General features: G+C 33.8%; 2 protein-coding genes across 2 annotated transcripts; both read left to right on the top strand.

Annotated features, from left to right (window-relative positions):
- Positions 1–4,671: 4,671 nt before the first annotated feature.
- Positions 4,672–6,967, top strand: LOC147409263 (cytochrome P450 81Q32-like). Its single transcript, XM_086427024.1, has 2 exons — positions 4,672–5,654; positions 6,117–6,967. Exons 1-2 carry the CDS (start codon positions 4,755–4,757, stop codon positions 6,738–6,740), a joined length of 1,524 nt encoding a protein of 507 aa, XP_086283150.1. The 5' UTR covers positions 4,672–4,754; the 3' UTR covers positions 6,741–6,967.
- Positions 6,968–10,610: 3,643 nt separating this feature from the next.
- Positions 10,611–13,374, top strand: LOC147409264 (cytochrome P450 81Q32-like). The gene is made up of 2 exons (XM_086427040.1): positions 10,611–11,825; positions 12,399–13,374. The coding sequence occupies exons 1-2, from the start codon at positions 10,920–10,922 to the stop codon at positions 13,020–13,022; spliced, it is 1,530 nt and encodes a 509-aa protein (XP_086283166.1). The 5' UTR covers positions 10,611–10,919; the 3' UTR covers positions 13,023–13,374.
- The last annotated feature ends 9,512 nt before the right edge of the window (positions 13,375–22,886 follow it).

Genomic DNA, 22,886 nt, shown 5'->3' on the forward strand with positions numbered 1-22,886 from the left:
GTATTGAGTACTTAGACATAAATCCACATTAGATAATTTTAAAAAATTATTATTGCATTAAGTTTTATTATATTAATGAGAGAAAGTGAATATTATTGACACATATTCATATTAATTAATTTTTTAAAAAAGATTAAAGAAATATCATGGGTCCCATTACAATAAAACAACATAAGAACCACTAAACCGGTTCGAACTTGCCATTGACCAAAGATTAATTTTTGTCCTAAATTTGGTGGGATTAATGTAGTATTCCTAAAAATATGTGATTTCCAAACAAACCCCTAGAGTTGCTGAGCTAGCAAAGATTGTGCTTATGGAAAGATGGTGTAAGAGGAGTGTGGAAGTCAATTTTGTGATCAATCGACCTCAATCACAATTTCACCATTAAATTTGTAAAATAATAGAAAAAATATGAAAAGATAGAGAAAATAATAATTTTTTACGTGGTTCGATAAATGTGTCTACGTCAACGAGCTTAGGGAGTTCTTTCACTATAAATCTCACTATTACATGGCCTCCTCTCCCTTTTATACCTTCTTCCTCCTCCCCCTTTTTTTCTTCTATTTACAATGGCCTCAAGGCCTTTAAATAGAAAAATCCTAAAAATAATCATAATCCTAATTATGTTACTATTGATCATATTACAATTATCCAAATTAATAATTACATTAAAAAGAGGGAAAAATCCTTTTAAATTGAAATTATCTATTAATAAGATAGAATCATTTTCAAATGATGTCACGTGTCTGCCTCGAGATAAATGTTGATGGTACAGATGAATGATCCAGATGAGAGACGATTTTATCCCTTCACATAGCCTCTTCTCAAAGGTGAAGATTGATGTATAGAGATCCGCATTCAAGAAATATTTCTGACCTAAGTGAAGACCATCATTTATTTTCAAACTAGTATGATTCTTGATCCCCGAATTTATTTTTTGCAAATTTGATATTCAACTTAGTTGAGCTCCCATAATAAATAGATATTTCAATAATAGAATTGACTACAAGTTGGATTTGATTTCCTTAATGAATCAAAATGTTGACAAATGATAGAAGAACCGACCGAAATCAGATCAGACTTAGATCCCAAAAAGATCCAAGAATTTGATAAATAATACATAAATCGACTGAAATCCCAGATCGGATTTGGATCCAAAAACGATCCAAGACTTAGATAAATAATAGAATAACCGATCGAAATTCTTGATTGGGCTTGGATCCCAAAATGATCCAAGACTTTGATAAATAATAGAAAAATCGACCGAAGTCCCAGATTAGACTTGAATCCTAAAACGATCCAAGACTTACATAAATAATTGAAAAACCAACCGAAGCCCCAGACCGAGTTTGAATTTCAAAACGATCCAAGATTTTGATAAATAATAGAAGAACCATAGCCACCCTGCCTTGTAAAAATTTGAAGCTCAGTTTATGTAGAACTGACCTTCTAGCCTTATTGAGTTTTCGCATCACTCACCTCATAGAGTGATTTTCGAGTCTAAAAAGAATCGACTATATTGAGTTTTCGCATCACTCAGTTCATAAAGTGATGCTCGGGTCCATAAGAAATCAGTCATATTAGATTTCGTATCACTTACCTCATAGAATGATCCTCAGGTCCATAAGAAATCGACCATATTGGATTTTTGCATCACTCAGTTGATAGAGTGATACTCGGGTCCATGAGAAACCGGTCATATTAGATTTCGCATCACTCACCTCATAGAATAATGCTTGGATCCATGAGGAATCGACCATATTGGATTTCGTATCACTCATCTCATAGAGTGATGCTCGAATCCATGGGGAATCGATCATATTGGATTTCGCATCACTCACCCTGTAGAGTGATGCTCAGGTCCATGAGGAACCGGCGTTCTCACCTTATAAAAATTTACTAAATCGACTTGAAAAACTTGAACAAACGGAGATCACAAAGTTCATAGAATATAATCATTTTATCTCGATGGGTTAAAATTATGGGTTGAACCTCTCACCTCAACGGAGTCCCTAAACTCAATCAAGTTGGGTACGAAGTTAGCCCTCATACAACTTTTAAATCGAGTCTCCTCAAATAACAAATTGGGTCACATGGAACCCTTATTATGAACTTGAATTAAACCCTTAAACATACAACAATGAATTATAAATTGAATTATTTAACTCAACAGAGCTTGTAGACTCAACCGAGTTGGATATAAAATTAACCCCTTATCACAATCAAATTTTTGGGTTACTAATTGAATTATTCGACTTGGCAGATCTCTTGACTCGACCAATTCTCAAGGAATAATATGTACCACATGAAACCACCGAGTCCCTTGACTCTATTGAGTTCCTCGCAGTTACAATATTTGGCTTCGAAAACCCCCTCAACTTGGTTAATTCAACAATTAATCAAATTGAGTCAAATTAAACATCACATTTGATGCTCACAAATACACACCCCTACCTTTTAACTTTTATTTATCATAAATATATTTTTTCTAAATTCTTAAATGTAAAAAGACAAGATAAAAAAATAAATACTTGGTAGCATCACTATCAAAGTAATGCTATTCCATCTCATGTAGAATGCATTCATCCTTGTGGTAGCAGTCCTTTGTAGACCTCGCTGGTTGCATAGTTATCCCCCAAGACTACACATTTTGCACCAGCCCCTTGTCTTCTACATAAATAGAATAAGCCTTATGTAGCAACCCGAAACCTTGTTATATGTTAACAAGGCTTGGAGGAAGCCATTAATGATATATAAATCTAACCACATCATTCAGTGTCTGATGTTATCAACTCCCTTTTAATTCTAGAGGCTTTGTCCTTTTGAGTATATTTATTCCTGAACATTTGTAATATATTAATTTGTCCTTAGTTATTGGTCCTGGCGATATCATTGCTAAGTTGAGTTTACCAATTCTTTACATTGTTTTCCTAGGCAAGTTTTTTTTGACCCAGTGGTTCATCATCTCGAAGAAGTAATAAAATATTTTATACATAAAGTAGCCCTTCATTAAATGGAGCACTTTTGTACATAAAAATTGATTCGGTGGAGTATACGTATCCATCAAAACTAATCACACTTAAATATTTGACCCTTCAATATTGCACGTGTCTCTTCTTTAGGCATTCTTTTTTGCACGTTTTCTTTCTAGCACAGACCTCATTCACGCCTTTAGTCAACACGTGCCCGCACGGGTACGCAACCAAAACTACCATTAATGGCCGCCTTGGACCTTTCCCGTTCAAACTCAATTCAAACCTGAAACTCTCCTCAGATTTTTCGTTTGTTTCCTTCTAAAAACGTATACGTTATTGTCCCTACATAAATGTAACCCCTCTATAGTTACTGCTACATGTATACCGCCGCTGCACACACCAGACTGACCTTTATACTCTATTTTTTTCTTTCTTATTTCTTTCCGTAGGACAACCACATCAGAGCCCCAGATTTGTGAAATTGATATTATTGATTTTCTTTTACCGAACAAAGACCTGATTTGATGGACAATCTATAATTCGTCCCTCAAACACTACATCCATGAAAACCCTAGATCAGATCATGAATAAATTAGATGGAAAAATCTTAAATTCATGATGGTTAATATTCAGGATATCTCCCTATTTTTCATTGGGACCCCAATTATACCATGTGATTTTTCATAATTCCTTATTCAAATCTCATAGATGATGTCAATTGTGGATGTCAATTTTATGATTAATCGACCTCAATCTCGATTTCATCATTAAATTTGTAAAATAAAAAATATATATAAAAAAATAGAAAAAGACAATGATTTTTTACGTGATTCGAGAAACATGTCTACGGATACAGATTCGAGAAATCGTTTCATTATAAATCTCATAGTTACATGACCTCATGTCCCTCTTTCTCTACCTTTTTCCTAGTCTTTTTTTTTATTTTTTTTCTCTTTACAATAACCACAAGTCCTTTAAATAAAAAAATCCTAAAAATAATCATAATCATAATTAGGTTACAGTTAATCATATTACTCTTATCTAAATTAATAATTACAAAAAAAAGATGAAGAATCCTTTTAAATTTGGATTCTCCCTCAATAAGATAGCATCTTCTTCAAAATAATAACATGTCATTGTCTCGAGATACGTGTTAATAGTGCAGATAAACGATCCGGATAAGAGACAATTTTATCCAAGTAAAAGAAGAATAAGTATCCAATAAGTTATCCCAACCCTAAGAATAGGTAAGTGTCTACATGTCACGTTGTGGGAAGAGTTTAAAATAGTTTTCTATTTTGCACGCAACCCAATGAATTTAATATCCAACCAAAACCTGGCACGTAGACATATCCATCTTGGTATAGAAACGGAACTCCGTTCTCGATCGTGGCTTCCCTCAGTCTCAGTTCTTATATACATATGGCACGTGATTATTAGTCGTTGGATGCTTTGACTTTAGTAGAGACTACACGTAATTGATGACGCCCCTACACCTCTAATAAATATAATATATATAGTTTCTTCATCTAATCAAAAACCCACACAACAACAGATCACTAGTAAATTATACTAACCATTGATGGAGATCTCCAGTCCCAGGTTCTTATATGCATACGGCACGTGATTATTAGTCGTTAGATGCTTTGACTTTAGTAGAGACTATACGTAATTGATGACGCCCCTATACCTCTAATAAATATAGTATATATAGTTTCTTCATCTGATCCAAAACCAACACAACAACAGATCACTAGTAAATTATACTATCCATTGATGGAGATCTCCAGCTACTACTTGCTTCTCTTCTTCTTCTTCATCTTTCTTCTATCCAAATTTCTACTTCAAAAGAATCGAAATCTCCCACCAAGTCCTCTGTCTCTCCCCATAATCGGCCATCTTCATCTCTTCAAACAACCAAACTCATTAACGCGAACCTTAGCCAAAATTTCAAACCGCTTTGGACCTGTAGTATTCCTTCAGTTTGGTTCTCAACCGGTTCTCATCGTCTCTTCACCATCTGCCGCAGAAGAATGTTTCATCAAGAACGATATCATCTTCGCGAACCGCCCTCGTCTCTTAGTAGGAAAACACATGGGGTACAACTACACAACTCTCGTGTGGGCCCCTTACGGACCCAACTGGAGGAATCTAAGACGCATCGCAACCATTGAAATCTTATCCTCCCACCGCATCCAGACGTTCAATCAAATCCGCAAAGATGAGATTCGGTTCATGATCCAACGGCTTACTAGTAATAATGATGGAGGAAAGACGGTGGAGATGAAGTCAATGTTTTGGGAGTTGACTTTGAACATGATGATGATGATGATTGCTGGGAAGAGATATTATGGTGATAAGGAGGAAGATTTGGAGGAAAGGGAGCTGTTTAGAGAGGTTGTGAGAGGGGTGCGTTCGTTGGGTAGTAGCCCAAGTACAGTTGAATTTGTGCCTGTTTTGAAGTGGGTTGGGTTTAATTGGAGGGAGAAGCAGTTTAAGAAATTGGGGGTAACTAGAGATCTCTTCTTGGATGGATTGATCGAAGAACGTAGGAGAAAGAGAAGTGCAACAAATGAAGAGAGTATGACGAAGGCCACGTTGATCGATGTTTTGTTGTCACTGCAAGAGACAGAACCTGATTACTACAATGACCAAATGATCCGAGGCATCATACTGGTAAGACTTATTAAGTCCCGTTATTAATAGCTTCTTAGCAACGCGGATGATTTTACATAGAGTGGTGTGTTATAAGTGACATGGATATTTAATTTTACATATAGATAGAAGTAAATATTGGTGTGTTAATAGAAATTCTCTTTCTTTTTTTACGGTTTTTTTTGCTTTTATTTATTTTATTTTTTTGACATGGATGATTGAATTTCTAGTGTGTCACCCCAGCACGACTCATATATCTTATCTTAGCCACTCTTTGGACTTTGTCAAATCGACTCGACCTGTCTTGAACTCTTGATTGTAGATTTGACTCAATGGAGTCAATTTGACTTGACCCCTTAGGAGCTCTCTACGACCTTGTCATCTACGGCATAATCTCTATGAGATGGGATATTTATGCCTTTGAGAAAATTGGATGTTAAATCCTAACATTGGGGTCTCTCTTTGTTTTGATTTTGTGTGTAGGTGTTGTTAGCAGCGGGTACCAACACTACATCCGAAACCATGGAATGGGCAATGTCTCTTTTACTTAATCATCCAGAAATCATGAAGAAGGCCCGAGAAGAAATCGATGCTCACGTGGAACAAGGTCAATTGCTCGATGAATCTGATCTCCCCAAGCTTCCATACCTCCATAATATCATTACTGAGACACTTCGAATGTATCCAATTGCCCCACTACTATTACCACATGTATCGTCAAAAGAATGCATTGTAGGAGGTTACAAAATTCCAAGTGACACAATGTTATTGGTGAACATGTGGGCCATACAAAATGATCCTAGCATATGGGCTGAGCCAACTAAGTTCAAACCTGAGAGGTTTGAAGGCATGGAAAGTGGTGTAAGAGATGGGTACAAATTGATGCCGTTTGGGTCAGGAAGGAGGGCGTGTCCAGGTGAGGGAATGGCGATGCGTGTCATGGGGTTGGCATTGGGAACCCTGATTCAGTGTTTTGAGTGGGAGAGGATTGGAGAAGAAATGGTGGATATGAGCGAAGGAATTGGACTCATCTTGCAAAGGGTTAAGCCCTTGGAGGCAAAGTGTAGGCCACGTTCAAGCATGTTGAATCTACTTTCTCAACTTTGACCCACCTTGTTGTTAGTTTGGTAACTTTCCACCGTTAAAGTAAAGTACTGGCAAAACTATCAAGAAATAGAAGCCACTTGTATCTAGCTCAAACTTCCTTAATGTAATAATAGCTAGGGATCTACAAGCAATATCCTCCAAATAAAATGACCTTACAGTGTACATGACAATGTACCCTTGCATATATATTTTTTTCAAATAAGAGGGAGATAGGTCTCTTCCTTTCATTTAGAGTTTTCCAAAATTTACACTCTCCTCAAGTTATTTCCCTCCCTCTTTCTCCCCATGTTAAATACTTATTCTCCCACTTTGAATCCTTTAAACTCATTCAACTATATCTTTTCTTTTCATCGACAAGGAATGTTATTATAATTTCATCAAATAAGATTTTCACCAATCTATAGTCTTAGATCAACAATATAAAAAATTTAGTGAAGGGGCCAGGTAAAATTTTCATCAAAATCTCATTGTCCATTTGATTATCGGGATTCACGTAATTGACTCACAACTTGATGTTTGATGGCAAGTTCCGTTTCAGTACTTGCAACCTCCCTGCTCCCTAGATGTGTTCAACTTTAACACTCAAGTTGATGTTGGACAGTAAGCCCTCCGACACCCTTCTTAAGAGATTGCTTAAGTTGTGAGCAAATTAGCTCACAAACCAACACCATTTTGACATGTGGTGCTGATGACATAAGCAATAATAATAGAATTTTTCTCTCTTTCCCATGGTAAAAAATTCAAAATTTCTTGAAAAGGTCATCTTGTTGCATTCAAAAAAATGATCCAAAACAAAAGTGTTGTAGAGGATGAAATTCTTTGAATTTCAACAATAACAAAAACAACAACAAAATTTAAGTAATTTTTCACCGTTGTATTTTAATTTTAAATTTGGGTGTTCGGTAGCCATCCATTTTCAACACCATTGATTAAGCTTGAAAAAAAATTTAAAAAAATTACCATAAGATTTTTTATGAAATCTAGAAGGTTGTGGTGTTCGATTGCCTATATGATAATCCATGTGGATCCTATAATACTTTTTAAGATTTGAAATCTAAAAATAAATATTTATGGGCAGTCGATGTGTGGGCAGGAGAGAGAAATTTTCCTTTTAATATTTACAAAAATCCTCTCCCCACTTTACATGGTAGTCTCACTTCATATTGAAAAAGATCAAAATAAACCCTAATGGAATGATTCAATTTCCTCCCAATTAAGGGATTCTCCATCCAATATTGAAATCTTTCATTCTCCTAAAATTGAGATTTCCTAAGAGATTTTCTATTTCTGCATAAGTTTATATTTTTAACTAAATAAAATATAATTTAAAATACACCAATCGACTTTCAAGATACGTATTAAATCTATCACGTAATCAATATTTGTTTTATTTACATCACGAGTCTTGTACCAATTTTCACCTACATATAATTTTTTTTTTAAATTATAAAAATGATCCATCAAGAACCCAACCCCACAATCCTCTAAATTTCATCGAAAAATTATATATAAAAAATAAAAAATAATTACTTTTGAGTTTGATCTAAGGACAGCTACCAATCTTCCACATAACCCCTAAACTTAAAATTAAAATTTAATGGTAAAAAATATTTTTTTCTAAAATTTTTTGTATCAAAATTCATAGAATTTTATTTTCTATAACCAGCATACAAACATATTTTTGGATGCGACAAGGTGAGCCCAAGGATCCTTTGTAAGGGCGAAATCCTTATTAACTTAGTTCGGTTAGTCAAATTCATTATTTAAATGTCCCGAGTTACGTTACAATAAAACAAGTAAGGGCGAGCACGTGAAGTGTGGGTTAGGTGCATGTCACAGGTTCGATTCTCGTCTTCAATTTTTCTCATGATTTAACTGGGGGACCATGACGGTGGATTATTGTGGTAGTCCTCCCTGAGATTAGTCGCGATGCGCGCAAACTAGTCCGGACACTCAATTAGAAAAAGATAAAAAAAAACACAAGAAGTCAAGAACCGGTTAACCGGTTCCAATGGCCTAAGATTAGTTTTTGTCCTCTAAATTCTGTGATTAATGTGGTAGTTCTTAAAAACACGTGGTTTAATGCAAACCCCTAGAGCTGCTGAGCTGGCAAATAGGTTGTGCTTACGTCGTGTGTGGAAAGATTGTGCAGAAGGGAAAGAAGTGAAGAATCAGGATCCAGTAAGTTGTCTCGTTCCTATATAATAGAAACGGTGTCTACGTGGAACTTGGTTGTCCGTTCCTAACCAAGTCACTTTAAACTCTTATTAAATAGAAACTTTGTACATGGAGTTATGTAATCGTCCTAACTACCACATCAAACTGATTCAGTGCATCTCCATGCACCTTAATACCTTGCACAATAACCGACTCAATGATCTTATTCTAACTAAACTAAGATATTGATTCGGTGCTACTTGAAACACCCTAATACAATACAACATAAACTAATACTCTAACATTCCCCTGCAATCAAATTGTCCTTTGATTATGGAATGTGCAATTGATTACATATTATCAATGCCTTCGATTATATTTGTTGGAGATCACCATTGATTTGTTGACGAATCTTGTTGCCAATTACATGCTTTTGATTGAGGCAAAAAGGTATTCTTGATTGTTCCTTGAGAGAGAAAATGAATGATGTGCCCAAGTATGTAAAAGACGAAGAGTATTTAGCTCAACTCAAATGAGCCTCCAGGGCCATGATTAATTTAGAAAAGATTAAAACCTGACGCATATTAATCCAAAAATATTCTAAAAATCATGTGGTCTCTAATGCATAATAAATGGGCTCAACGTCGACAATTTCACGATGCTTGATCATTGGTGATGACCTTCATGGGCCTTTAAAAGAGAATGGGCCCAAGGTTGGTTTCAACCAATTCCATTTGGGCCAAATGGGGGCATCTTTGAAGACAAAATGAAATTGGGCATAAGTAAACCAAAAAAAGAGGGAAAATTTAGAAAGCATAAGTGAAGGGGGCTAAAAGAGATGTGCTCCATTAGTGAATGATTTTGAGGAGATGGGCCCGATGCTTTATGAAATAGGTCTTTGGCTAATGGACACAGTTGGCAATGTCCACATAAATTCTTGACAGTGGTGACAATGAAGCATGGGGGGCAATGTAGGAATGGGTAATTTTATGTAAACCAATCAATAGAAAAGTCCCACCAATGAACTCTACAACAAAAATCTTTTCCCATATAGAATGAAGGTTGAAGGGGCATTTAATAAGAAACTAGTAGTCTCATTCACAATTAATAGTTCAAAACTAATAACACTAAAGGTATGTTTGGTAACACTTTTAAAGTCTGAAATTTAATTTCTATTTTTTAAAATTTAAAATCTAAAATTTTATTATGAAAAAATTATTTATTTATTATTTTTAAAAACTTTTTGTTACAAACAAAATTTTAAAATATAATGGTCATTTTGACAATATTATCCTTTTAAAATTCTAATAAATTATAAAATAAAAATTGAATGATCAAACTTAAGACGATGGACAAATTTATCATGTTTGTCTATAATCAAAAATATAGATGACATTCAAAAGTAATTTTTGGTGTGAAAGCACTATCCAATTGAATTGAGATATGAACTATCTAATCATCTATTTTTCATTTATGAAATAGATAATTTTGAACTATTCCTAGACTAGACACTAGTTTAACTTTGCACCAACTAGCATTCCCAACCTCCATACTTGAGATGAAAAAAAATCTAATGTTAAAATACAACGGCCAATCACTAACTTGGCATTGTATCCTATATTTTAAAAAGACCAACTAGCATTCACAATAAGTATTCAGAAAGTTATCTCGTTCCTAAGAATGGGTAAGTGTCTACATGTCACGTTGTGGTAAGAGTTTCATTTTCTATATTGCACGCAACTGAATGAATTTAATATCCAACCAAAACTTGGCACGTAGACATACCCATCTTGGTAAAGAAACGGAACTCCGTTCTCGATCGTGGCTTCCCTCAGGCTCAGATTCTTATCTACATATGGCACGTGATTATTATTTGTTAATCGTCGTATGCTTTAACTTTGGTAGAGACTATACGCAATTGATGACGCCCCTACACCTCTAATAAATATAATATATATAGTTTCTTCATCTGATCCAAAACCTACACAACAACAGATCACTAGTGAATTATACTAACCATTGATGGAGATCTCCAGCTACTACTTACTTCTCTTCTTCTTCTTCTTCATCTTTCTTCTTTCCAAATTTCTACTTCAAAAGAATCGAAATCTCCCACCAAGTCCTCTGTCTCTCCCCATAATCGGCCATCTTCATCTCTTCAAAAAACCATACTCATTAGTACGAACCTTAGCCAAAATTTCAAACCGCTTTAGACCGGTAGTATTCCTCCAGTTCGGCTCTCAACCGGTTCTCATAGTCTCTTCACCATCTGCAGCAGAAGAATGTTTCACCAAGAACGATATCATCTTCGCGAACCGCCCTCGTCTCTTAGCAGGAAAACACATGGGGTACAACTACTCAACTCTCGTGTGGGCCCCTTACGGACCCAATTGGAGGAATCTAAGACGCATCGCAACCATTGAAATCTTATCCTCCCACCGCATCCAGACGTTCAATCAAATCCGCAAAGATGAGATTCGGTTCATGATCCAACGGCTTACTAGCAATAATAATGGAGGAAAGACGGTGGAGATGAAGTCAATGTTTTGGGAGTTGACTTTGAACATGATGATGATGATGATTGCTGGGAAGAGATATTATGGTGATAAGGAGGAAGATTTGGAGGAAAGGGAGCTGTTTAGAGAGTTTGTGAGAGGGGTGCTTTCGTTGGGTGGTGGTAGACCAAGCCCAGTTGAATTTTTGCCTGTTTTGAAGTGGATTGGGTTTAATAGGAGGGAGAAGATGTTTAAGAAATTGGGAGTAACTAGAGATCTTTTCTTGGATAGATTGATCGAAGAACGTAGGAGAAAGAGAAGTGCAACAAATGAAGAGAGTATGAAGAAGGCCACGTTGATCGACGTTTTGTTGTCGCTGCAAGAGACAGAACCTGATTACTACAATGACCAAATGATCCGAGGCATCATACTGGTAAGACTTTTTAAGTCCCGTTATTAATAGCATCTTAGCATCGCGGATGACTTTGGTGTTTTGATTAAAAAAAACTCTCTTTTAATTTCTTTTTAACTTGGATCATTGAATGTCCAGTAGATAAAGAAATTCAAATTATACGATTGTATAGCATTTTTTAGTGACATGGATATTTAATTTTACATATAGATATAAGTAAATATTGGTGTGTTAATAGAAGTTCTCTTTTTTGTTTTTTTTTTTTTTTTTGGACTTGAATGATCGAATGTCTAGTTGGTGAAGCCATTCCAATTGTACGATTACATAATTTATCTTATCTTAGCCACGCTGTGGACTTTGTCAAATCGACTCGACCTGTCTCGATCTCTTGATTGTAGATTTGACTCAGTTGAGTCAATTGACTTGACCCCTTTGGAGCTCTCTATGACCATGTCATCTACGGCACAATCTCCATGAGATGGGATATTTATGCCTTTTAGATTTGAGAAAATTGGATTAAGGGTTTTGATATTATGTGTAGGTGTTGTTAAATCCTAACACTGGGGTCTCTCTTTGCTTTGATTCTGCGTGTAGGTATTGTTGGGAGGGGGTACCAACACAACATCCGAAACCATGGAATGGGCAATGTCCCTTTTACTTAATCATCCAGAAATCATTAAGAAGGCCCGAGATGAAATCGATGTTCATGTGGAACAAGGTCGATTGCTCGATGAATCCGATCTCCCCAAGCTTCCATACCTCCATAGTATCATTACTGAGACACTTCGAATGTATCCAATTCTCCCACTACTAGTACCACATGCATCGTCAAAAGAATGCATGGTAGGAGGTTACAAAATTCCAAGTGGCACAATGTTATTCGTGAACATGTGGGCCATACAAAATGATCCTAGCATATGGGCTGAGCCAACTAAGTTCAAACCTGAGAGGTTTGAAGGCATGGAAAGTGGTGTAAGAGATGGGTACAAATTGATGCCGTTTGGGTCAGGAAGGAGGTCGTGTCCAGGTGAGGGATTGGCAATGCGTGTCCTCAAGTTAACGCTAGGAACCTTGATTCAGTGTTTCGAGTGGGAGAGGATTGGAGAAGAAATGGTGGATATGAGCGAAGGGATTGGACTAGCCATAACTAGGGTTAAGCCCTTGGAGGTTAAATGTAGGCCACGCTCAACCATGTTGAACCTAATTTCTCAACTTTGATCCACCTTGTTATTGGTTTGGTGACTTTCCAACGTTGAAGTAAAGTACTTGGTAAAACTCTCAAGAAATAGAAATCACTTGTATCAAGCTCAAACTTCCTTATTGAGGGACACTGTTGTAATAGCTAGAGATCTACATACCATATCCTCCAAATAAAATGACCTTACAGTGTACATGACAATGTATCCTTGCATCTAAGTTCTGTTTTCTTTTCCTATATTTTTTTTTTCAAATTAGTGGGAGATAGGCTTCTCCCTTTCATGTAGGGTTTTCCAAAATTTACACTCTCCTCATGTTATTTCCCTCCCTCTTTCTCCTCATGTTAAATACTTATTCTCCCACTTTGAATTCTTTAAACTCATTCTAATATATCTTTTCTACTCATCAACAAGGAATGTTATTATAATTTCAGCGAATAAGATTTTCACCGATCTATAGTCTTAGATCAACAATAAAAAAAATAAAAAATAGTCAAGGGGCCGGGTAAATTTTTTATCAAAATCTCATTGTCCATTTGATTATCGGGATTCACGTAATTGAATCACAACTTGATGTTTGACGGCAAGTTCGGTTTCACTTGCAACCTCCCTACGCCTTAGATGTGTTCAACTTTAACACTCAAGTTGGTGTTGGACAGTAAGCCCTCTAACACCCTTCTTAAGAGATTGGCCAACACCTTTTTAACATGTGGCATCGATGACATAAGCAATAATAAGAGAATTTTTCTCTCTCCTGCCATGGTAAAAAGTTAAAATTTGTTGATAAATTCATCTTGTTGCATTCAAAAAAAAAATGATCCAGTACAAAAGTGTCGTAGAGGATGAGATTCAATGAATTTCAACAACAACAAAAAATTAAGTTATTTTTGACCATTTTATTTTAATTTTAAATTTGAGTGCTTGTAACTGTTTATTTTCAACACCATTGATCAATCTTGAAAATATTTTATTTATTTATTTTTTATAGTGAGATTTTTCATGAAATTTAGAAGGTTATGGTATTCGATTGCCAATATGATATAATCCTTGTGGGTCCCATAATACTTTTTAAGGTTTAAAATCTAAAAAAAAAGATTTATGAGCAATTGATGTGTGGGTAGGAGAGAAATTTCCCTTGTAATATTTACAAAAATCCTCTCGCCCTTTTACGTGGTAATCCCACTGCATATTGAAAAAGATCAAACTACACCCTAATGGAATGAGTCAATTTTCCCCCAACTAAGAGATTCTCTCTCCAATATTCAATTCTTTCATTCTCCTAAAATTGAGATTCCCTAAAAGACTTTTTATTTCTGCATAAACTTATATTTTTAACTAAATAAAATCTAATTTAAAAACACCAATCAACTTATAAGATACGTATTAAATCCGTCATGTGATCAATATTTGTCTTATTTACGTCACGTGTCTTGTACTAATTTTCGCCTACATATAATTTTTTTTTTTTATTTGCTTAGCCAAGGGTCGTTTTGCTCAATTAGATTATCACACCAGGAATCCAAATCCACGGCCCTCTAAATTTCATCAAAAAAATCATATATAAAAAATAAAAATAACGATTCAAGAATTGCTACCAATCTTCCACATAACCCTTGAACTTAAATTAAAATTCAATAGTGAAAAATAATTTTTTTTGAAATTTTTTGTTTAAAAGTTCATAGAATTTTGTTCTCTACAACCAGCATACAAACATGTTTCTAAATGCGACAAGGTGAGCCCAAGGAACCTTAGTAAGGGAGAAACCCTTACTAACTTAGGTCGGTTAGTCAGACTCAATAAAGAAATGTCTCGAGTCATGTTACAATAAAACAACACAAGAAGTCAAGAACCAGTTAACAGATTCCAATATAATAATAAGTAAAGATAGGGGCGGAGCCAGGATTTTCCTGTAGTGGGGGCAAACTATGGTTAGTTGTATAGTGAAGATAAATGATTTTAGGGAGAAATTAAGAGGTTTTTAGCTAGAAGTTGAAGAAAATGATATTTAGGTCATTTCAAATTAATATTTGAGAAATCATGGTCAAGAGGCAATGTCATCAACGAAAAATTGAAGAGGTGAGGGAGTGGGGACAAATTGGGCATGAAATTAGTTGAAAATATAGAGGTGTCTCAAAGTTCTGTGGGGATAAATAGGGCATGTTATTCATATTTTCAAATAAAAGTTTAACCTCACGTTGAGGCTTTCCATCAAACAGACGGTTGAGATGATATAGGTTTTCAAGAAAAATGTATTCCTATAAATAAATAAAAAAATTGTATTGGTTCCTAGGCAATCAGTATTGATTTTTAGGAAATATTCGTTATTTCTCTTATCTCAATTGTTTGCTTGATGGAGGAGTTGGAATCTAGCGTTTTCAAAAATAATAAAGTAAAAAATGAAAGTGATGTAATTGTCCATAGGGATTTGTGGTTTATAATCCAAGACATTGGATGCATTTTTGGATGTGTGGTTCAATTCGAATTATCCAACTAATTAAAAAAGTATTCTGGTGAAGCGGAGCCAGGATTTTCATGTAGTAGGGGCAAACTATGGTTAGTTATATAGTAAAGATGAATGGTTCTAGGGAGAAATTAAGAGGTTTTTAGTTATAAGTTGAAAAAAAAATGATATTTAGGTCATTTTCAATTAATATTTGAGAAGTCCCGACAAAGAGACAACGTCATCAATAAAAAATTGAAGAGGTGAGGGAGTGAGGACAAATGAGACATGTAATTAGTTGCAAATATAGGGGTGTCTCAAAATTCTATGGGGACAAAAATTGGAGGTAGGTGAGGGTGTGGGGGCAAATGGGGAGAGAGGTGAGAGAATGAGGACAAATGGGGCATATAATTAGTTGAAAATATAGAGGTGTCTCAAAGTTCTATGGGGGGCAAATATTAGAGGGAGGTGAGGGCGTGGGGGCAAATGGGGAGAGAGGTGAGGGAGTGAGAACAAATGGGGTATGTAATTAGTTGAAAATATAGGAGCAATTGCCCCCACCAGCTCCTTACTTGCTCCGCCCCTAAATTGAGATATATTACTAATATACTCAATCAAATGGGGGGATTTTCTTGACTACTACACATGGGGTAGGTATTCTCTACCTACCCAATGTATATTGTGTATTAATTTCAAGTGAAATATCATTTTAAGTGAAATGACCTTACATTTCACGTGATAATATACCCTTGCATCCAAGTTTTTTTTAATCTTAATAAATTGACTCAAAAAAAAAAAAAAAAAAAGCTCAACAGACGTGGCATATGTATAAAACCATAGATTTTTCTCAAGATGTACAAAGAAAATTCTATGATACCACAAGAAAATAATTATTTTAGAGCAAGAGGGTGAAAGGGATTTTGGCCCTTTGTAATATAAAAAAACCGGGTTTAAACCGTTTTATGCTTTAAGAACGATTTTATCTTTTGAGTATCTTCTTTTTGGAATGGTTTATCATTATTATTATTTTTTCGTTGTGATTAACTAGTTCAAAAAAAAAAAAACTTAGATATACTTTGGAGAAAAAAAAAATCTAAGGTTTTGTGCACCTTCCATGTCAATTGAGTATAATTGAGTTTTTTTTTTTTTTTTTTGAGACAGCTTGTCATCGTTCTTGTTTTACCATAATTTACATCTTTTCCTCGCTTTCTTTCCCTCCATCTCTGATGTTAAATCTCTATTCCCTATATTTCTCCTCCCGCTAAGATCCCATTAAACTAATTCAACTATATCATTTCCTAACATTGACGAGGTGTATTATTTTAATTTCATTGAGTAAGAATGTGTCACTAATCTATAAGCTTAGATCGACAATAAGCAACCAATTAGTAAGATCCTGAAACTTCTAAAATATCGGACTTGAAAAAATGGATGAAACCAACTTTAATTTGTATAATTTGAATCAAATTATACGTTATAAATTGAAAAATTATGAGTGGAAGGTGCCTTGGATAAAAAATTTTATATATAGAAAGATTTACGCGACAGTCCTAACGGTTGCATTTTTATTACAAAAGTCCCAAGTTCTAACAACTCTAAGCGAACTTTCCTTTATGAAGTTTGTACCAAACCTCACTTTATCAAGTTTGTTTCCAAGCAAACCTTGAAGTGAGGATTCAGTCATAAAATCCAAATTTCTGTGATTAATTTACTACTTAACATACCTTGGAGTGGATTTTAACCATATCAATTTGTGGTATTAAAAACATGATCTGATGCCACAGAATTATAAAGGACAAAATTCTATGAATTTAAAAAAAAAATATAGAAAAAAATTTATTTTCACCCTTAAATTTTAGTTTTAAACTTGGGAGCTCAGTAGCACCCATTTTCAACACATATGATCAAATTCAAATAGGGTTTTTATTTATTTATAATTTTTTCTCTTGAATCTAAATTTTTCAATGAAATCTAAAAGGTTGTGTTGTCAGATTGCTAATTTGATATTTCATGTGGGCCCAACGACCTTTAGTAAGATTTAAAATCTTACTAAGTTAGTGGTGGTAGCTTGATTCATAACAATCTTGGTATTGCAACATATGGATCGGCCTCATAAATCTCTCTTTTTATATTGCAAGGGATACCCATATTCTTTGGGATGGGACTCGTCCCTAACCTCTACAGTGGCATAGCCAACAGAGTTTAATTAATTAACTTCCAAAAGCATTTACATACATCAAACCTTGATTTCATTCTTTTGAATTTCATGAAAATAATTATTTATAAAAAATTTATCATATTTTTAAACAGCATAAAATAAGATTTTCTATAGTTACACTAACAAAAGTATCATGTCGTATACGTACACCTGATGTAACAACATTTTCTAGATAGAAATAAACACATAATATAGATTTCTATAACACCACAAAAATAATTGAGTCCAAAATCGATTTGCTAGAAATACATTTCAAAATACATGTTTTTATACATTTCAAAATACATGTTTTTATATACCACCTGATTCCAATGACCCATGAGAAAACAAATGATCCTAGCCGTGTAAACACAAAAGCCAATGGTCAAGATTTATTAACACTTCATTACACATATCTCGGAGATACTTACTCGGAAATAAAATCTGAACAGTTGGATTTTTGCGATTAAATGGTTGAGATCATGTTTTTTTTTCCATCAGTCGTTCTTCATGAGACCTTGTAGCCTGACCTTACACATAAATGTTAATTAAATGGGATATAATATAAATAATAGAATAATAAATTATTGAGAGGTACTCACTTTTCTTAAGAAAATTCAATCAAACATACAAAAATCACACACTCACCATTCAGGGGTGGATTTGAAAATATAGAGTTTTCAAATTCTATGGATTAATGTGCTATTGCGATAAATTTTAGCAGCGGATAAAGAAATTTGTAACTATTGCTCCCATAAATTTTTTTCCCCTTCTTAATTGCCCCCACAATTATTTTTTTCACTCTTAATTGTCCCCACAAAAAATTTTTTTTACTCTTGATTGCTTCCACATGAGCAAAATCCTGGCTCTGCCCCAGTCACCATCTATGAGAAAGTTTAATACATTTTAATGGGTTGTTATAGACATGCCCCCTCCGTGTTTTCATCAATATTTGAGATTTTTTTATAAAAGAAAAAGATATATTTGAAATCTCTTTTGTTTTCGAAGTGATGGCCTACCTCTTGACCTCCATATATCTCATAGATTGATAGAAAATTCACCGCATCTTTAGTCAAAATATCAACTTGTCTAAAAAAGTAGTCATCATCAATCTCTTGGTTAAATTATTGACTTATGTAACATTATCTTCAATCCATTTTCTTTGAAAGCTTGTAAAGAACGTTTGATTTTTCTACTCAAAAATCCATCTTCTTCTACTTTAAAAAATAAATTCATGCTTTATTTTTTTAATTATAAAAAAGGTGAAAGTGATGCAAAATGTTCAAAGATGAGGACACCAATTTTATCCAAATTAATTTTTTTCTTTTCTTTTTCTAAGAGAGAGAGAGAGAGAGAGAGAGAGAGAGAGAGAGGACTTGGAGATGACGGTGTTTGGAGGTCATGTTCTAATGGGCCTTAGCAGAAAATCATGGTTAAGGGAGTAGTTTGCCAAGTAAAGGACTTTGTTTCCAAGCAATTGGCTCTTCCACTTCTTGCCAAGAAAACATGTAATTGAGTATGGGATGGTAATGGGCTGTGCTTTCTTGATGGACCATTAGACCTATTGGTATAGATCTCTTTCGTCCCACCATTTAAAAAGGGTTTATTTTTTGGACAAAATTAATTAATTATACAAGAATTGTGCCTTATATGCATGGGCCCATATAGACTGGGCTACACTTAAGTTTTAACTCCTTAGATTCAACAATTCCACAAAAATGAATGTGGGTCCTACATGATTTGAAAGAAGAATATTATTCCAAAAAACAAAAAAAAACTTTGAAATACATTTGCAACGTGATTTTAGGATGCAAGCGTCGAGAACCCCACCACAGATTTTGGCCAAAATTGGGGGTGAACAGAATTTTCTGAACTGTGAGAGAAATTTTGAAAAGTTTACTCATGTTTTGATAGGTAAAAGAAAAAGATCTTAAAAACATGTATAATTGTTAATTAAATGAAATTTTTTTAAATAATATAATATTAAATTACTGAAAAGTATACTATTTTTCAAGGAGATTTCAATCAAGCAAACATTTGAGAGGGAAAAAAGCTCTTGAAAATTGATGATATTAGGGTGTAACTAGTTGCACACCACCAATAACAAATTATTAAATTACTAAAAAGTACATTATTTTTTAACGAAATATCGGTCAAGCAAACATTTAAGGGTAATAAAACTCTTGAAAATTGATGATATTAGGGTGTAATTAGTTATACATCACCTATAACAAATTGCATTCCATCACTTAAAAAATTCATCTTTATTTTATCTTATTTAAGAAGTGGTGTCCGGACTTGTAGGCCCGACTGGTATGGGTAAGGTAACTGGTCTCTTAGAACATCATATCTCACCTTCCAAATCCTCAAGTACATGCAATTCCCTGCAAACTACACATATCAGGTAAGTCAGGAAAAATTCATGTAGGTAACCAATGAGAGAGCTTAAACTACAGATCTCTTCTTTTTTGCACTTCATTTGTATGATTGCACTCTAAATCATATTTAAAAAGGAAAAAAAATTATACTTCTTCTTCTTCTTCTTCTTCTACCTCAAGCATACTCATAAATGTTAGAATCATTTTTACCTATATATGTCTTTCTGTTTGAAAATATATCTCATTATCATTTGATAAGTCATTTCTTTAAAAAAATATTAATTAAAGAGATTTGCATAGCACAAATTTTCACATGTCCTTTACATTAATATGTCCAAAATTATCGGTTATCCTATGAAGTGTGATTAGTAAGTTAAGATAGAGATTATAATAATAAAAAAGGAGGGGTTGGGATTCTTTTTTAAATTAGGGTGCAACCAACATCTAATTGCTTTAAACCACTCTCCCTTACATTTTATGTAAAATTTCTCTTGTATTTCTATTTATAATAAAACACTCTTGATTTTTTCCAATAATTGTTCATCTTCAACCTATTTCTTGAGGTTGAAGTTGGAGAACCCATTGAACACAACTCTTTTTGGATTGGGATCTATCAAAAACCATAGTCAATGGGGGGGTATGTCATCAATTTGAAAAATGGAGAAACCAAATATTTTAAAGGAAATGTTTTGGGTTATGTTTAAAATTTTAAATCACACTCTCCAACGGTGCTATTTATTTTTTACGAAAATATCATCTTTCAATAATTCTTAATGTCAGTTTCAGTCAAATATTGCGGCAGCCACGCCGACTTTTTTTCCCGTTTACACACCTTCTAAGTAAATAAAATGAGAAACTTTTGGTTTCTCCACTTTTTCTCAACGTGGTCCACTCTGTACTTATGGAATCAAGGTAAATGTGGTAAACTACCACCAATTAATAAGGGCAATCACATCATAGTCGATTTGTTTTGTCTTATATGATCATCACAGTCGAATTATTTTAATTTTATGTAAACCAATCAATAGAAAAGTCCCACCAAGAACTCTACAACAAAAATCTTTTCCCATATACAATGAACGTTGAAGGGGCATTTAATAAAAAACTAGTTGTCGCGTTCTCAATTAATAGTTCAAAATTAATATAACTAAAGGTATGTTTGGTAACACTTTTAAAGTTTGAAATTTAATTTCTATTTTCTAAAATTTAAAATCTAAAATCTTATTCTAAAAAAATTATTTATTTATTATTTTTAAAAATTTCTTGTTACAAACAAAATTTTAAAATATAATGATCATTTTGATAATATTATTCTTTTGTAATTCTAATAAATTATAAAATAAAAATTGAATGATCAAACTTAAGATGATGAACAAGTTTATCATGCTTGTCTATAATAAAAAATATAGATGACATTCAAAAGTAATTTTTGGTGTGAAAGCACTATCCAATTGAATTGAGATGTGAATTACCTAATCACCTCTTTTTCATCTATGGAATAGATAATTTTGAATTATTCCTAGACCAAACACTAGTTTGACTTTGCACCAACTAACATTCCCAACCTCCATACTTGAGATGAAAAAAAATCTAATGTTAAAATACAACGGACAATCACTAACTTGGCATTGTATCCTATATTTTAAAAATCGTCCAAGACCAAGTAGCATTCACAATAAGTATTCAATAAGTTATCCCATTCCTAAGAATAGGTAAGTGTCTACATGTCATGTTGTGGGAAGAATTTCGTTTTCTATATTGCACGCAACCCAATGAATTTAATATCCAACCAAAACTTGGCACGTAGACATACCCATCTTGGTATAGAAACGGGGAGAGAGGTGAGGGAGTGAGGGCAAATGGGGTATGTAATTAGTTGAAAATATAGGGGCAATTGCCCCCACCAGCTCCTTACTTGCTCCGCCCCTAAATTGAGATATATTACTAATATACTCAATCAAATGATCAAATGGGGGATTTTCTTGACTACTACACATGGGGTAGGTATTCTCTACCTACCCAATGTATATTGTGTATTAATTTCAGGTGATATATCATTTTAAGTGAAATGACCTTACATTTCACGTGATAATATGCCCTTGCATCCAAGTTTTTTTTAATCTTAATAAATTGACTCAAAAAAAAAAAAAAAAAAAGCTCAACTGACGTGGCATATGTACAAAACCATAGATTTTTCTCAAGATATACAAAGAAAATTCTATGATACCACAAGAAAATAATTATTTTAGAGCAAGAGGGTGAAAGGGATTTTGGCCCTTTGTAATATAAAAAAACCAGGTTTAAACCGTTTTATGCTTTAAGAACGATTTTATCTTTTGAGTATCTTCTTTTTGGGATGGTTTATCATTATTATTATTTTTTAGTTGTGATAAACTAGTTCAAAAAAAAATATACTTTGGAGAAAAATCTAAGGTTTTGTGCACCTTCCATGTCAATTGAGTATAATTGAGTTTTTTTTTTTTTTTTTTTTTTTGAGACAGCTTGTTATCGTTCTTGTTTTACCATAATTTACATCTTTTCCTCGCTTTCTTTCCCTCCATCTCTGAGGTCAAATCTCTATTCCCTATATTTCTCCTCCCGCTAAGAACCCATTAAACTAATTCAACTATATCATTTCCTAACATTGACGAGGAGTATTATTTTAATTTCGTTGAGTAAGAATGTGTCACTAATCTATAAGCTTAGATCGACAATAAGCAACCAATTAGTAAGATCCTGAAACTTCTAAAATATCGGACTTGAAAAAATGGATGAAACCAACTTTAATTTGTATAATTTGAATCAAATTATACGTTATAAATTGAAAAAATATGAGTGGAAGGTGCCTTGGATAAAGTTTTTTTTTATATA

Source organism: Akebia trifoliata, chromosome 2 (assembly GCF_017979445.1).
Source record: "Akebia trifoliata isolate Shusen 1 chromosome 2, ASM1797944v1, whole genome shotgun sequence".
Lineage (NCBI taxonomy): Eukaryota > Viridiplantae > Streptophyta > Magnoliopsida > Ranunculales > Lardizabalaceae > Akebia > Akebia trifoliata.

Coding starts and splice junctions, on each gene's coding strand:
- LOC147409263 (XM_086427024.1), top strand. CDS start 4,755: ATGGAGATCTCCAGCTACTACTTGCTTCTCTTCTTCTTCTTCATCTTT. Junction 5,655..6,116: donor TGATCCGAGGCATCATACTG/GTAAGACTTATT, acceptor TTTTGTGTGTAG/GTGTTGTTAGCAGCGGGTAC.
- LOC147409264 (XM_086427040.1), top strand. CDS start 10,920: ATGGAGATCTCCAGCTACTACTTACTTCTCTTCTTCTTCTTCTTCATC. Junction 11,826..12,398: donor TGATCCGAGGCATCATACTG/GTAAGACTTTTT, acceptor TTCTGCGTGTAG/GTATTGTTGGGAGGGGGTAC.